The sequence below is a fragment of the Cebus imitator genome, unplaced genomic scaffold (assembly GCF_001604975.1).
Source record: "Cebus imitator isolate Cc_AM_T3 unplaced genomic scaffold, Cebus_imitator-1.0 Scaffold744, whole genome shotgun sequence".
Classification (NCBI taxonomy): Eukaryota; Metazoa; Chordata; class Mammalia; order Primates; family Cebidae; genus Cebus; species Cebus imitator.
This window is the reverse complement of record NW_016108059.1, coordinates 239,866-257,231: the sequence shown is the minus strand read 5'-3', so window position 1 is coordinate 257,231 and position 17,366 is coordinate 239,866. Positions and strand designations below refer to the sequence as shown.

At 33.5% G+C, this 17,366-nt stretch overlaps 1 protein-coding gene across 9 annotated transcripts in view; it reads left to right on the top strand.

Annotated features, from left to right (window-relative positions):
• CSNK1G3 (casein kinase 1 gamma 3) overlaps positions 1-17,366 on the top strand; it is a 105,226-nt gene that overhangs the window by 36,828 nt on the left and 51,032 nt on the right. For all 9 annotated transcript variants that reach the window (XM_017519436.2, XM_017519434.2, XM_017519432.2 and 6 more), the window contains 2 exons: positions 3,386-3,426; positions 7,599-7,668. In XM_017519436.2, the coding sequence (XP_017374925.1) occupies positions 3,386-3,426; positions 7,599-7,668 (111 nt within the window). The remainder of the gene's footprint in view (positions 1-3,385; positions 3,427-7,598; positions 7,669-17,366) is intronic.

Sequence of the window (17,366 nt, the reverse complement as noted above, 5' to 3'; positions counted from 1 at the left end):
TGAGGTCAGGAGATCAAGACCATCCTGGCCAACATGGTGAAACCCCGTCTCTACTAAAATATAAAGAATTAGCCGGGTGTGTTAGCTCACACCTGTAATCCCAGCTACTTGGGAGGTTGAGGCAGGGGAATGTCTTGAACCCGGGTGGCAGAGGTTGCAGTGAGTCAAGATTGTGCCACTGCACTCTAGCCTGGTGACAGACTGAGACTTTGTTGCAAAAAAAAAAAAAGCACAGAAGAGAATGTTACTTATTGCTTTATGCATAACCATACCTGAAATAAGATATTGTAACTTTTGACGTAATTAAGTATACCACAGGAGCTTCCATAACATCTCTTATTTTTGTTTTTTTGTTTCTTATTCCTACAAAGCAAATAACACCTTATTTTCTTGTTCATATTTGATAATTGCTTTGTTGAAAATTTTGCAGGCTTTACAGTATATGTATCAAATAAATATGTAGATTTGGATGGGTTCATTATTTTCATGTTTATTGATTTTTCTACTGTTTCTAACTGAAGCTATTATAAAACTTATCAAAAATGTAATAACTAAGGAATAGACTGTAAAATGGTAACAAATAAATCCAATATATAGTGGTTTCAAGCAAATGGCTTATTTTTATTTTACATGACACCGACCAGAGAGAGAAATCCAAAGTGTCAAGGTACCTCTGCATCCTTAATATGTGACTTCAGTCTCTGTGCACAAGGTGATTGCTTTAGATGTTTCCATTTCCCAGCCGGCAAGAAGAAAGAAAAAAAAGGAACAGGAGCATATACATTCCTTCCTGGAAGTGAGGAGGAACATACCTAATGTTCACTGACATCCCGAACTTAGTCACATGGCCACATTAAGCTGAAGAGAGGCGGGAAATGCCTTAGCTGGGCATCCGTTTTCAAGCTTGGGCATTCTGTAGGGGGAGAATGGCTATTGTTGGGTAAATAGTTGTTCCTACTGTAAACATATATATACATGGATTTTGAAGAACATGGTTTCTGATAATTGCCACCTCAAAGCCACAAAATCGGTAAAACTATATTTTCAAGTTTAAAATGTATGGCACAGTGCTTTACTGGAAATGTCTTTTAAAATTAGATTAAAACATCGCTTAGCTGGCACCAGTTTACTTAGATTTTTCTTTTAACGGGATTCTCCCTACATGCACATTCTCTCCATTTCACTCGCACCATACATAAACACGTATTTTGTGCATCATTTGTTTGTTTATGTGTATAACAAATACTGACTAAAAGTCAACTATGTGAGGCTGTGGCTATGCTAGGTGACAAAAATACACTTGTGTTATTGTTTAATCTTTGTTCATGTTTATAATGGCGACTTTCAGCAAAATGTCTAGTATTTAAAAAAAAGATAATCCTTTTAGGATTTAGTGCTTTCTGTTGTGACTTAAAAGGTAGACATTGGAACATATAAAAGCCAATAAAAATGGTACTTTTAGAGGCATTTGGCATATTTTGATTCTTTGAGATTTGTATTTAACCTAACTTCTTGTCCTGTGAAGTTTTTTCCCTGTGGACTTGTGAATAGACAACATATACAAAATAGTTATGAAAGGATAATAATATGTTTGGGATATTCTGTCTTGGAACTCAAAACCAGAATTGTCTCTTTGTTAATTAGACAGTTCTTTGAGATTAAGTTCTTCATTGTGAATATCATTAAATTATTCACTATATAAGGTTACTAGAAGGAAACCTAACTTTTCATATGTAAAGCATTTTTGAAAATGTGTATGGAGGTACATCTAAATGTTGAAATAATTGACTAAAAATATGAAATATTCTGTCATTTAAAAAATATGTATATAGGTTCAGTACCTATATGAATAGAGCTTAAAGTTGACCACTTTTGGAACTTCTATTGAATTCCATCCTTTTTGCCAACTGTGTTGAGTTTATGACACTTCTATTACTTAGTGTTAATATGAATATTTCTTTTTTCCTTTTATTTTCACTCAATTTTGTACAATAAGGAGAAAATTCAGAAAAGTATTACAATATTTGTATAAAAAGCTGGAATTTTGCCTAAAAGTTTTACTACCATTCATCAGCTGCTGTATGGAAGGAGGTTTGGGCTATGATGTTGGAAAATCACATGTGTCAAAGTTGATGATTACTTCTTCTGTGTTCAGTAGCCAGTGTGATTAGGGCCATTTACTCTTACTGTTAAAAAAAACCCAAAAAACTATTATTATTCTATTTTCTTCACTATAAAAGTAATACATGCTATTTGAAAAAATCCTGGAAACTCAGAAAGCATGTTGTACTTTTTAAAATTCTTTTTAATATACTTCACATTAATCAAATTATCTTCATATACTTAGTGCTTCCAGAATTCTCCTTAGTACTCTACATTGACTACAGATGCTGACCAATTGGAATTTTCTAGATTATTTTTGATTTGCCAATGCTTAAAGATTATTGTAATTCATTTGAATTCTTTACGAGTTAGTGATATTAAATCTCTGGTGATATTAAATATTTAATCAAATCTGTATAAAACCTTATGATCCATATATATATATTGGAGATGGAATCTCACTCTGTTGCCCAGGCTGGAGTGCAGTGGCAAGATCTCAGCTCACTGCAACCTCTGCCTCCCAGGTTCAAGCAATTGTCCTGCCTCGGCCTCCTGAGTAGCTGGAATTACAGGCATGTGCCACTGCGCCTGGCCATGATCTTAATTCTTATGCTCTGAAAGTCCTTAATATATGGATGTGTATTTTTTCTTGTTTTATAGCTTATATTTAACTCTCAAGATATTTGGAATTAATCTGGTTAGGGTGAGGCGCCAATAACTATTTTTGTCCTCAAAGTGTGTAGTTTATCAGAGCCAATTATTGAATGTTTTAAAATCTTATTTCATTTTCTTTCAGGTATTTTAAATGTATTTAATACATTTACTTGATTAAATATGAGCCTTAGTAAGATTACATCTCATAATAATGATGGATTTAAAATGAAATGATGGATTTCATGGTTGGCAGAAGAATTTGGTATTCTTATATAGGAGTCCTGGTTTTGAAATTTTTTAAGCATTCATTTGACAATTGATTACTTTCTAAATTATATACAATATTTCAATGAAATCAGAATCTTACCATTTTTGTAAGTGGGCTGTTAATATCTGTAGTATTTATTCATATCACTTTCTACTTTGAATCTCGGCAAAATACTAAATGTATCATTGAGTTGATAGTAAGCTTAAATATTTCCTTGTTAATTTTTTTTTGGTGATATAGAAGCAAAAACCCATGCTTTAATGAAATGTTTTATGTGCTTTTTTTTCAGAGTACAGTTTTATATAATGTATCTTTAAAATAAATTACTGGCAGAATCTGATTTTTTATTTCTTTTTCAAGGGAAAAATTTATACACAAATGAATATGTGGCAATTAAGCTGGTAAGTTTCTGTTTCTTAATTATTTCCTTGTTACTTTTCAAGTTATTAACATATTTTAATTGTTGTTTTAATGTCATTTATAATTTTGATATTTATTTGAAAGTTATATATGCATAACTAATCTTTTGTTGCTAAGCTCCTAACATCATCTTGCTCTTAAAGTATATGGTAATGTGTAGAACATTCATGTTTGTCTGTACCACAAAAACTCGATCCCTTTACTTTGGCAGCATCACAGAACTGAAGTTTTGGATAATGGCCCTATTTTTAATTTAGGGAAGGAATTTTAATTAGATAAAAATTAACGAGATTTTGCCTTCTGATTCAAACATTTTGATAAAACAGAAGTGTTCTTAGTATTCAGGATTATATTCTTTGAAAACATACTGCCAGTTCTGAAATTTCTTTTTAAATTGATACTTCATATATATGGTAAAGCTAGCTATTGCTTGGCTTTCAGGGATTCAGAAATGCTTGATGCGGTAAGCGATAGATAACAAAGAAAGCAAACTCCCGTGGGATTATTCTGAAGTCTTCAGTGTGCCTAGCATGACAGCTGCAAAGCAGAGAGAGATCGCTTTTGGAAGAATTGGGATCTAGAAATTATTTTTATAAGACGTACTTTTTCTGGTACAACTTTTCTGTCTGGTTTGCCAGCCAGGTTTTCCTGAGGTTTAGCATGGCTTGGTTTTCTCTGCCTTTGTCAACCTTGTTTCTGTCAATATAACCTCTGTTATTAGGGCAATGTGAAATGAATATATAAAAGAGACTATTAGGAGAAGAGGCAAATGGGAGGAAATACAAAAACTCTACTGTAGTAACTTTATGAGTCTAGACCAAGTTTTAGTGTAACAATTGTTGTTTCTTCACTGGAAAATAAAGATGTACAGTAGGGTTGCAGTGCCGTCAGGAGAGACTGGCTGGCTGGTATGTTGCTTTAGACTAGCTTTTACTTAGATGAGTCCATCTTAGTATTAAGATCTGGTTCTTGGCTTATGAAACAAAACCTGGTTAGGCTATCAACAATTGTCAGTGTTTCTTAGAGGTGGATTCACAGTAATCAGTTCACACTATCAAGCTCTCAGAGATTCAGGAAAGAGTGAATTTCTAACTAATAATGAAGTATTTTACTATTACAGGTCCAGAAAGCCCAAATTTCTTTCTATAGGCTGATGTACATAGAAAGTCCAAGTTAAAATTACAAGGTCCCCTCATGAGCATAATCAGGACAAGAGGTTGGTAAATATTAATCACAGTAGGGAGGCCAACTGTGGGATCTGCCCACCTTGGCCTCCCAAAGTGCTGGGATTACAGGCGTGAGCCTCTATGCCCAGCCTGGACATTGTTTGAACGGGCATCACTGACTTTCATTTCTTTGAAATTCTTCCTTTACTCATGTTGTAGGCCAGGGGTCTTGCACATCTACAATAATCCTTGTGGTTTGCAAGGATAAAAGTGTGGCAGTACTTATAGTCTGTGCTATTCATACAACAGCCTATAGTGAGAAACTACTCATGGGCGCATGTTTTGTATGTGAATGATATTTATCTGAAATGTAAAGTCAGATAAACCATCCTGTCAAAGCAGGAACCCCTGCTCTGGGCTGACCTTTCCTTATCTGTTTCATTCATTAAGTGGTGATCCTTAGGTCCTATTACTTTCAGATTTGGAACTTATTCATACTGTTGATGCCTTACTAAACATTTATGATGTCGTCTTTTAGCCTCCTTATATAGATACACATATCTCACTTTTTTGTTTATTTTTGTGCTGTATCTCTGTCCTCTTAATTATTTTTCTCCCTTTTTTTGTGGGGGGAAACATTCTTCTCTCTGCTTTGTCCTTTAAAGTGCAGCGATCAGCATTACATGTGATTATTATGGTTATTCAATGTTCTTTGGGGAACCTAGGAATATTTTTGGATCTATGTCTCTAGTATTTTGAGGTTGTAGTGTGGTATCTAGTCACGTTCACCTCAAGTTCATTGAAATATTGGAAGGACAGAAAACTTTTCACATCTATTGTTGATCGATAGTTTGTTCATAATTTCCTTAAATGTTTTTTCATGTATCTGTTAGCACCAAATAACATTTTTTTAGACCTGCCATAAAAGTAATCACTTGAAAATCTTATGTCTGTATACCTCAGTGCTATCTTTTATACTTTGCTTGGTACAAATAAAGGCATTATTTGATAACCTGAGTTCAGAGAGCAGATTTTTGTAACTGCTTTCATCTCCATTATCTCTTAAAAAGATTTTTACATTTATCTAATATTACCCTAGTTCAGATTGATAGTTTGTTTCAGGATTTGTTAATTTTACCTCAGCTACCATCCTTATATCTTGTTGTATGTCATCCTGGAGAAGGTGACTTTTATTATATAGTGTTAAAATTTTATTGCCTAAGTACTAGAATCTAGTTGAAATGATTCAACTAAGTCAGATTTGGGGCTCTATTTGTATCTCAGGGGTATTAGTGATTGAATACGTTATATATTTAATTTCATTTGTGGTTGTGTACGTGGACATCTTTTTATTACATCTTAAGGTTATGTACTTAGAAGTAGTTAACTGAAGAATTATAGGTAATATAGTGCTATATGTAAGAAAGGCACTGTTTTAAGTACTTTATATATAAGAAAGATTAAGTTTTAACCCAATTTTATAGATGAGGGAACTGAAAAGTACAGAAAGGTTAAGTAACTTGCTGAAAATCACACAGCTAGAAGTAGAGGATTTAGGATTCAAAACTAGTACAGTTTAGTTTCAGTGTCTGTGCTCTTAACTACTGTACTATCCTGCCTCTCAAGAACTAAGCTGATTGTTTTCTCCTGTAATAAAATTTCTAAGTTTTGTAGTGGGATGTTAATATTTGCTTATGTGAATCCTTTGTTGTTGGTCATAGTTTCATTATGACGTGTTGGTATAAAATTCTTTTTAGTTGTCCTGTTTGGGATTGACATTCCTCTTGAATTGGTGGTTTGTTATCCTCATCGTTTTTTGAATATTCATAGCAATAATTTATCCAGTTATTGCCTCTGCCTGCTTTTCTGACTCCTTTCCTCCTGAGACTATTATCAGATCCACACTAAACCTTCTCACTGGATTGTCCAGGTCTCTAATCTTCTGTTTTCTAGTTTTTCTTCCTTCATGATGCATTCTGTATAGTATTTCTGTCTGCCTTACAGTTTCCAAATTCTGTCTTCTGTTGTGTTAATCTGCTGGCAAAGTGAGTTTTAAATTTAGTTATTTTATTCTTTTAATTTTCAAAGTTCTATTGATTACTTTTGAAATTTTCTGGTACCCTTGTTATACTTTTCTGTTGGTTCTTTTTAAAATTTCCTGTTACACTATTACAGTATTTTACTTCCTGTATTTTCATATTTAACATTATTTCTAATATTTAAAACCCATGTTTCCTCTGTACATGTTGTGTGTGTGTGTGTGTGTGCGTGTGTGGTGTGTATGTGTATATATGAATCTCAAAAACATGTTGAATGATAAAAGCTGAACATAATAGAAAGCATATATTGTATAATGTCATTTAGATGAAATCCTGCAAAACTAATCCAAAAGTGAATAGAAGTCAAAAAGGGATTTCTGGGTGATGGAAATGTTCTGTAGATTGATGTGGTGGTTATGGGGTATATGGAGATAATATGGATTTAATGCTTACAAATTGTGTGTTTTATTGCATATAAGTTATACATTAGTGAAAAAAAAATTAATACATTGTTGCTACTATCAAAATTTCCATATCACCATCTTTGTTCTTTCTTGCTATCCTATGACTTAACTTTAATTTAGATCCTTTATGTAAGAAACACACAGTTCAGAGGTGAATTTGGGGAACAGGAGAAATAGTGTAAGGGCCATCATTTCTCTAGTGATGATTGTTCAGGACATATTTTTTCTCACGGTCAGAGTCAAACATAAGGGATTTTTCTATTGCCTGATCTAATGGCTGTTTACTTTATGTAGATTTGTAGCGTCATTTTATTTTACATTGAACAGAAAGTTGATTTTTATATGGATCTAATCTTAGAGAGACAAAGATGCCTGGTAGACTATTACATAATATAGTCGTTGATACCAAAATTTATAACATTTGTGTTGGGGCCTAGTGATCTTTTAGTAACTTAAAGTCTTTTTTTGTTTGTTTTTCAATTAGGAGCCCATGAAATCCAGAGCACCACAGCTACATTTGGAATACAGATTCTATAAGCAGTTAGGATCTGGAGGTAAAATCTTATATTAATTTTTAAATTTGAAAAAAAGTAAATTGTCATGACTTTTTAGTTTCAAGGAATGATATTTTAAGTTTGGTTAAGAAGATCACTTCACAAGGCTGTGTTTACTAGACATTTTCTTACTATGGTCTTAGGATCTCTTATTTTAAATATGACAGGTTTGGAGCTTTTTATGTTTATGCTAATATGAGTAGAGAACATTGTGAAAAAATTTAATTTGAGAACATAAAATGCATACTTCTTCCATATTCTTAGTCTTTTTGGCACTATTATAGCTGTTGGAGTGACTTATAATATAATGGTAGGCTGAAAAATGGCTACATAGAAGATATCTGTATCATAATCCCTAGAATTTATACATGTTACCCTATGATAAAGACTTTGCAGGTATGATAAATTAAGGATTTTGAGATGGAGAGATTATTCTGGATTACCTGGGTGGGCCTTAAATCTAATCATAAGTATCTTTGTAAGAGAGAGGCAGAGGTACATTTTACACACACAGAAAAGGAGGCAGTGTGACTGTGGAGCAGAGCATCCATAAGAACCTTGAAGAGGCTTCTAGAACTTTGGCCTAGTGTCTCTAGAGGGAGTGTGGTCTTCCAACACCTTGATTTGGCTCAGTGAAACTGATTTCAGACTCTCAACCTCCATAACTGTGAGAAAATAAATTTCTGTTGTTTTAAGCCACCAATTTGTAGTAATTTGTTACAGCAGCCCTAGGCAATGAATATAAATATGTTTTTACATAAACTCTAAATTTAAGTGAGATTATTTCATGCCACTAGAGAAAATTCATGGAAAAAATTTCTAATGTGTGTTACATTTCCTTTATGTTAAAAGCTTCTCACTGCTCCAACTTTTCTGTCTACTTCCAATCAATTAATTATAAAGATTTTACTTGTATAGCTTCTTGAATAATACAGGTAGGAAATTTTTGTTTCTCCAGATTTAATAAAATGGAATTTCTTCATGTGTCTTTTTTTGTAAGCATGTTTACATTCTAGTGTGTAGAGCTGTCCATTTAATACTCATATCAATTTTACATTTTGTTTTTCAAAGAGCATATTTTGCGTATAGTAGTCATTGCAAGAACAATAAGTTTTAAATTTTGTAGTAATGTGGTCATCACTACAGACTTCTTAAAATGCATATTTAAATCTGATATAGACAGGCCTCAGGGAGATATCCAAATTATCACTGATAAATGGGATTTAAAGGCTACTATGGTAAAACTAATTGTATGTGAAACTATGCATATTAGTTAAGACTAGCAGATAAGAAGTTAAGCTTGAAAAAACAAATTTATTGATTCATGTAGTTGGAAATTCAGGGAAATGACTTGATATATAAGACATTGCTCTATCCAGTGCTTCAAATACTGTCATCAGCATCTCAAGTCTCTGTAATATGCCTTTGAGTATATGTAAACTTCACTCTCTAGTTGGCCGTTAAGAGGTGATGGTGATGACCACCAGTAACCTAGGCTTATCAATCATGAAAGCATTTCTTCCCTAAATATTTCAGCAAAAGCTGTAGGACTCAATCTTACTGCCTTATGTCATGCTTATCCCTGAATTAATTACTGAGAATTTGATTGTTCCAGGTTAAATCAAATTCTTATCTGAACTTTAGTGATTGAGAATGGGGGAGGTGATTGCCTGTTGGGAAATCCTGGTGTTATATAAAGGCAATTGGATGCCAGGGTGATAAAAACAACAGATCTATCTATTTCAGTAGTAAAACTGTCATTTGGAAGAATAGGATTAAGTGGCTTAATAAAAATGAGTAAGTCACGTTAGAGTTTAGCAAGTCATTGAATTGAGTAACAAAGGTGCACTTTGATTATTTTAACTTTTTCCTGTGGAAACATTGTATGTTGATTCTTTAGAAAAATTAAACTTAGAACTACGATTTGATCTAGCAGTTCCATTTCTGGATATATACATAAAATAACTGAGGATGGACTTCAACAGTTAATTGTACACTTACATTGATGGAAGTATTGTTCACAATAGCCAAAAGGTAGAAGCAACCCAAGTGTACATTGACAAAAAAATGGATAAAAATGTGGTATATACATAAGGTGGAATATTATCCAGCTTTAAAAAAGGAAAGCTAGGTGTGTTGGCTTATGCCTATAGTCCCAGCACCTTGGGAGGCTGAGGCAGGTTTGCCTGAGTCCAAGAATTCAAGACCAGCCTGGGCAAAATTGAGACCCCCATCTCTACAAAAAAAACCCAGAAAACAAAACAAAACAAAACAAAAAACTGGGTGTAATGGTGTACACCTGTGGTTTCAGCTACTTGGGAGGCTAAAGTGGGTACTTTGCTTGATTTGGGGAGGTCAAGGTTGTAGTGAGCTTTGATCACGCCAATGCACTCCAGCCTTGGCAACAGAATGAGACCCTGTCTCAAAAAAAAAAAAAAAAAAAAAAAAAAAAAAAAAAAAAAAAAAAAAAAAAAAAAAAAAAGAAAGAAAAGGAATAAAATTCTGCTAAGTGAAATAAGGCAGTCACAATAGGACAAATAAATTCCACTTATAGGAGGCACCTAGAATAGTCAAATTCATAGAGTCAGAAAGTAGAATGGTGTTTTCTTTTGTATTTTTTTTGAGACAAAGCTTTGCTCTTGTTGTCCAGGCAGGAGTGCAGTGGCATGATCTCAGCTCACTGCAGCCTCAGCCTGTGTCTAGGGGATTGGGGAGAGGGCAGAAATGGGGAATTATTGTTAAGTGGCTAAGAGTTTCAGTATGGGATGATGAACAAATTTTGGAGATGGATAGTGGTGATGGTTGTACAATAATGTGAATGTACTTAATGCTGCTGAATTGTACACTTAAAGATGGTTTAAATGATAAATTTGATGTGTCTTTTACCACAAAAAATTGGAAAATATTTTTATGTAGAATTATTTAGTGAGGTATCTGTGAAAAAATACACTATTTGGTTTTGCCCGTTTGGGTTTTGATCCTCCTGTAAATCCACCTTTCTTTCTTTCCCTTTATGTAGCTTCTCTGAGAATATCCCTTTTTATATTACATTATTTAGCTTTGCATAGGATTGGAACATCATTTTATACCATTATCAGTCTCTGTGATAGCAAAAATTTGAGGTATTGAATAGTCTTGTTTTGACACATCTACTCAGTATTCACTGAGTCAAATGAAAACCTAGATTTGGGAATCATCAGCACATAGATGGTTTTTAAAACTAAAGAAATGGATGAGATCTCCCTGAGGGGAGTATAGAGGTTGACAAGAAAAGAATAGCAAGAACAAAGCTATGAGGACCATTGCATTGGGTAGAAATAAGTTTGACCCTTAGTAACAAAAATTGTGACAGCAGTAGCTTAAACAAGTAAAGGGATGTAATGTGAGACAAATGAGTTCAGAGGTGGGCAATTGTAGGACTGGTACAGCTGCTTTAAAATAAGGAACCAGGCTCCTATCTAAGTGTGTGGCTTCATCCTGCAGTCCTGGATCTTTTGTAACATGAGGGAAGGAGGAAGAAATGAAATTACTGTTTGTGTAAAGATAACTTCCAGCTCTTTTTCTCCTGCTTCCATATTTAAAATTTAGCTGTATGTGAATGTCCCTACTGAAATCAGAAATTCATATAACTGGAATTGAATTCCCTACTTTCTTTTCCCCTTATTTACTCAACAATTTCTCTCTCTTTCAAAAGACCTTCCTGCTTGGTCCTTTAGATTACTGAGTTCCATTAGTTGCACATCTATTCAAGCTGAAATGTTAGCCTCCTTTGATTTTGATGTATTGGTATAGTAAAAAAGTTCTGTCAATTTTGTCTCTTAAACTCTCTCTTGACTCCATTCTCCTATTCCAGTCCCCATGGTCTGAATTGGGCTTCCTTTTTAGCGTCTCACCTCCATTTTTACCTCTACCTAGGGGCTCATCATTTAGTATGAAGTCCAAGTTTTTTTCTCTTTCTACTGACCTACTTTTTAGTGGCACTACACTTACTGTTCCTTGAGTAGGTCTTATTATTTTCACGTTTGTATTCTTTCTGAAATATCTTTCTTTTCTAATGAATTCCTTTTTTCTTTAAGCCCCAGCTAAATGTCACCTGCCTAGCAATGTATTTTCTGACATCTTTTCCTCTCCAGAAAAGATTCTTCTTATTTGATCTGATATTATTTTGAATATGAAAACCTTTGAAACCTTTATTTTTCTTTTATCGTATGGTAATTATTATTTGTCTATGTCTGTCTTCTCCACTGAATTTTTGAACTCTTTGAGGTCAGCGATAATGATATGTTCATCTTTTTCTTCTTGGTAGCAGAATAATTGGCAGTTGTAGGTACCTGGTAAGTGCTTGAAACAATAAATTCTTAAATGACAATAACAGACTTTTTTTTCATTAGACATGAAGTTGGGATATATAATCTTCAAATTTCCATAGTTTTGTAACTTCTGTGATCCTATGATTAAAGTTTGATATTTTAATATTATCCAAAATTGTATTATTAAATTTGAGTTTCTTCTATTTCTGGACGAATAGTATAATTTTAGATTTTTAATTTTTAAAAATTAATTTTATTTGGATTATCCTATGATTCGGTAAATTTATTTTCTCATTTTAGACAACTAGAGATCAGAGGAAAAAATTATTGATGAGAATTTTTAAATTAATGGAAATGGTAACCAAGGAGATATGCAGAAATTTGTGTATTAAAATCTACAGAGGCCTGCCGTGGTGGCTTACACCCGTAATCCCAGCACTTTGGGAGGCTGAGGCGGGTAGATCACGAGGTCAGGAGTTCAAGACCAGCCTGGCCAACATGGTGAAACCCCATCTCTACTAAAAAATGCAAAAATTATCTGGGTGTGGTGATGGGTACCTGTGATCTCAGCTACTCGGGAGGCTGAGGCAGGAGAATTGCTTGAACCTGGGAGGCGGAGGTTGCAGTGAGCCGAGACAGCACCATTGCACTTCAGCCTGGGTGACAGAGCGAGACTCCATTTAAAAAAAACAAAACAAAACTTACTGAACTCTACAATTCAGCCATCTAAAATCAATCAGTTCTTGAGAAGGGCGGGCTTTAATAATTAAAATTAACTCAATTTCTTCATTTACTTGAAAATAAATATATTTGAATTGTTAATTCATGAAAATGTATAGGATATTTTGAAATTTATGGGAAAATTGTTTTTGAAGTTCTGTGATTCTGAATAATACTTCTTAATTTTTTTTGACATTAGTTTAAATAGGCTACATTAGGGGAAACTGCAATTAATGCATTCCTTGGAACATTTTAATTAGCTGATATTTTTATTATAGGAAATAAACCTTTTTTTCTGTCATACGTTACTACTTATCAGAGAAGTAAATGATCTTTTTTCTGTCATAAATTACTATCCTTGGCAAATCTCTAACTATAGAAATGATATTAAAAATACTATTTGATACCATGCGTATGTTAAATAATCATTTCTCAAGCGGGTTGACTTTTTGAGATTCCTTGCACTATGTAGTTCTAAGCCATAATTTGATGGTAGCCACAGGTGCTGTTACTAAAATTATAACTTTTTATAATGTTGCCTTTTAAAAGGTATTTGAGAAGCTCCCTCTTTCTTCTTTATGCTGATCCTTCTGCCTTCTTGATTTGTGTTAAAAAGTCTAGATTTATGTGTTCCCTACATTTTTTATTCTGGTTTATAGATGCCTACATTTTCACTTTCTTTTTAAGACTATTTAGTTCTATTTGCTGGTTAAATGAATGCTGGTGATTTCCTATTGTACGGAAATTTTATAGTACTGTTCACTTTTGAGAAGCCTTATGGGTAATAGCACAAACTTTGTTAAAGTTGTAGGTATAAACCATTCAGTAGTATCTAAAACTCATTTAATTCAGTTACCAGATCAAGTTTATCAGACCACGTTTTAGATAAGACATTCAAAAAATTCTGCTCCGTATGTCTCATAAGCTTTTGTTTGATAAAGTTGAAAGGAAATACTGTAAAAAGCATGAAAGTTAAGTGAATAAACTACTTAGAATATTACCTACTGTATTTTGATACTAACAAAAGTAATGAAAATATGATGAGTGGGTTAATCAGTACTGTAAACTTAATCTCAGCCCAGATAGTTTATGTAGCAGATTCTTAGAATTCCTTTTTCTGTTTTAGCTAAATTGCTTTTAGAAGTCTTAAAAATATGTAATACTTCTAATTCTTTAAAGAGGTCTCTCTGTATGGAAATTTCTACAAGTTTTGCATTGCTAAACATTTACTAATTTGTATGTGAATATATACTTAAATTGATACTGCTATCATAGTAGATGGAAGTACACAGTTTTTTTCCGTTAAAGTTGTCGTTTATGGAGAATGTGTACATTTAAAGAATGCTATGAATTATCAGTAAGAAGGGGGGGTTAACTGATAGTGGTTTTAGTTTGGTTTATATGGTACAGGCATCAGTGTGGTTGTGTGTTGTGGTGTGGTTATTATATATTTTCAGTGATTAACCACATAGGAATCTTAAAAAGTAAATCATACTTTTGAGTAGAGTATTACTAAATGGTGATGAGGGATTTAATATTCTTAAATATATATATATATTTGTAATTCCTCACACAATAGTAAAAAGAAAGTATAAAACCATGAAAAATTATGATAACTTAATATTTAGTTTTGCTTTAAGTGTTATATAATGCATTGTAAGAAGAAAAGATTTGTAAGCTTGTAGCTTAGAGACTAGGGGAAGAATCATAGAGTCCATTTTTTCCTTAAAATTTTTTAGGCCCAAATTGGATAACAACTTAAATTCTTTTCAGTTTTTGTAACATTTAAATTTTTACTTGTTTGTAGGTGTTATAATTTTTTTAAACGTTGTTTGAGTGTTAGAAGAATTTCTAAATGTATAGATTCAATAATCACAGAAAGGACTGTTGCTCCTTTTTACAGTGAGATAACTTGATTTCTTTTATGTGGGGTTAATTGATGGAATTTTACTACTAAATACATATATTGTAGTCTTTTAATGGAAGAACTGTTACCAAGTTCATAATTCAGTGCACCTGTTGGTTCGTATCAGTGCTTACTATTCAGCTGGGACAGCACATTTTAATCTTTTGGGTCTTAGGATTCTTTTATGCTCTTACACTTTTTGAATATCTCAGAGTACTTTTGTTGTTGTGAGTTATAGCTGTTGATATATCCCGTATTAGAAATTAACACAGAAATATAAAAATGTTGCTATATTTTTTTTAAATAAAAATTCAGACGTTTTCAAATCAAAGCAGTTTTGTTGACATACTTTCCAAAACAAAATGAGAAAAGTAACACTGTTTTACATATCTTGCAAGTCTCTTTAATGTCTGGCTTAATAGAAAGTAGCTAGATTCCCCTATCTTTTGCATTTATTCTATTGTGGTAACACAAGTCCCATAGTCTCTGGAATGAGAGTGAAAAATATCACTATTTATGTTTTTACAAAATAATTTTGTTATTACTTCCTGCATGGGTCTCATGGACCACCCCTGTCCTCAAGAGCTATGGGCCACATGTTGAGAACTGTTGACCTAGGAATATGAGCATTTGTGCTAAAGATTAAGACTGCCTTAATGCAAAATTACCCTAAAAAAAAAATCACTATATGATAATTCTGTATTAACATTTCTAGCCACGATTTAGGTTTTCTTTTTTTCTTCTTTTTTCTTTTTTTTTTTTTGAGATGAAATCTCACCCTGGTGCCCATGCTAGAGTGTAATGGTGCAATCTTGGCTCAGTGCAACCTCCATCTCCCAGGTTCAAGCGATTCTCCAGCCTCAGCCACCTGAGTAGCTGGGATTACAGGCACATGCCACCACGCATGGCTAATTTTTTGTATCATTAGTAGAGATGGGTTTCACCGTGTTGGCCATGCTGGTCTCAAACTCCTGACCTTGTGATCCGCCCGCCTCAGCCTCCCAAAGTGCTGGGATTACAGGCGTGAGCCACTGAGCCCCGCCAATTTAGGTTTTCTTAATCAGAGCTATGAAGTTTAAATTCCCTAGTAAGTTTGTTAATATTTTTGTTCTAATTCTTCCTGTTTGTGTTAGGCTGTTCTTGTGTTGCTATAAAGAAATGCCCAAGTCTGGGTAATTTATAAGAAAAGAGGTTTAATTGGCTCACAGTTCTGTAGGCTATATAGAAAGCATGGTGCCAGGCATCTGTTTGGCTTCTGATAAGTCCCCAGGAAGCTTACAATCCTGGCAGAAGGCAAAGGGTAAGCCAGCCTATCACATGGTGGGAGTGGGAGCAAGAGAAAGAGAGGAAGTGAGGGGGAGTTGCCACATACTTTTAAACCAAATCTCATAAGAATTCGCAATCATGAGAATAGCACCAAGACATGAGGCACCTGCCCTGATGAACCAGTCAACTCCCATCAGGCCCCAGCTTCAACATTGAGGATTATAATTCAACCTAAGATTTAGAGGGAACAACATCCAAACTATATCACTATTTAACATTTTACATGAAGAACTCTAGACCTGAAAATGGATCATAATATTACTGTGAAATTGATCATATTATTTCTTTAATGATCTACTTAACTAATACTTATCTGTAAGGAACTGAAGAATTTTAAAAGTCCCAAGCAGTCTTTAATAATGTTAGACTTCCTATGTATTATTGTTATGTGACTTAATTTTGTTTTGTGACTTAAAAGGAATACTAACATATAAAATGAAATATTTAATGAAGCGAATTTTGAGGGAAAATGAGATTGTATTTTCAAATATGTGAATTTTGAATTCATACTCCTTGAGCTTTTCTTGTGAAAAAATAGACTTCTCTTGAAAATTAAATATATTGGAAATTATTGGAACTAACTTTCATGAATTCACAATGGATGGCATTTTATATTAGTCTCAAAAATAATTCTAAAACCACTGGAAGTGGGTAGAGTAAGTTTATAATTGAAAATTCACCAGGTATAAGAATAAACCTTTCTGAGCCTCTCGTGACCTCTTTTTCCTTACCTCTCCCATTTCTAAAAAATCTCTACCTTGTGATCTTACCTACCATTTATGTTGTGGTGGTGGTTTTGCCTTGTTTTTGCTTTGGGTATACCTGCTTCAACCTCTGTTTGTTAGTTGCTATTTTTCTTACCTCTTAAAAATTTAAGCTGTTTGCTCAGTGATAAAAAAGCTATCCAGACTTGTTCTGGGAAATAAAATTATAGTTTGGTCTAAATATCATTTTAAGTTTTTCTTTGTGGTCCCAGAATTTTTAAAGTAAGCATTTTTTTTTTCCTGATTGCAAAAATAGCATATATGTGTAATAAAAATTAGGAAAAATTTTTAAAAAAAGTGAAAGTAGAAATCACCAGTGCGTCCAGTAATGTTAGCTTTCTGCTTTTTTCTTCTATTATATTTTCTATTCATATGTATGTTAAATGACTGTATTAGTTCGTTTTCATGCTGCTGATTAAGACATACCCAAGACGGGGCAATTTACAAAAGAAAGAGGCTTATTGGATTTATGGTTTCATGTGGCTGGAGAGGTCTCACAATCATGGCAGAAGGTGAAAGGCTCGTCTCACAGGGCAGCAGATGAGACAAGAGCTTTTGCAGGCAAACTCCCGTTTTTAAAGCCATCAAATCTTGTGAGACTCATTCACTATTACGAGAACAGTGGCAGGAAAGACCTGATCCCATAATTCAGTCACCTCCCACTGGGCTCCT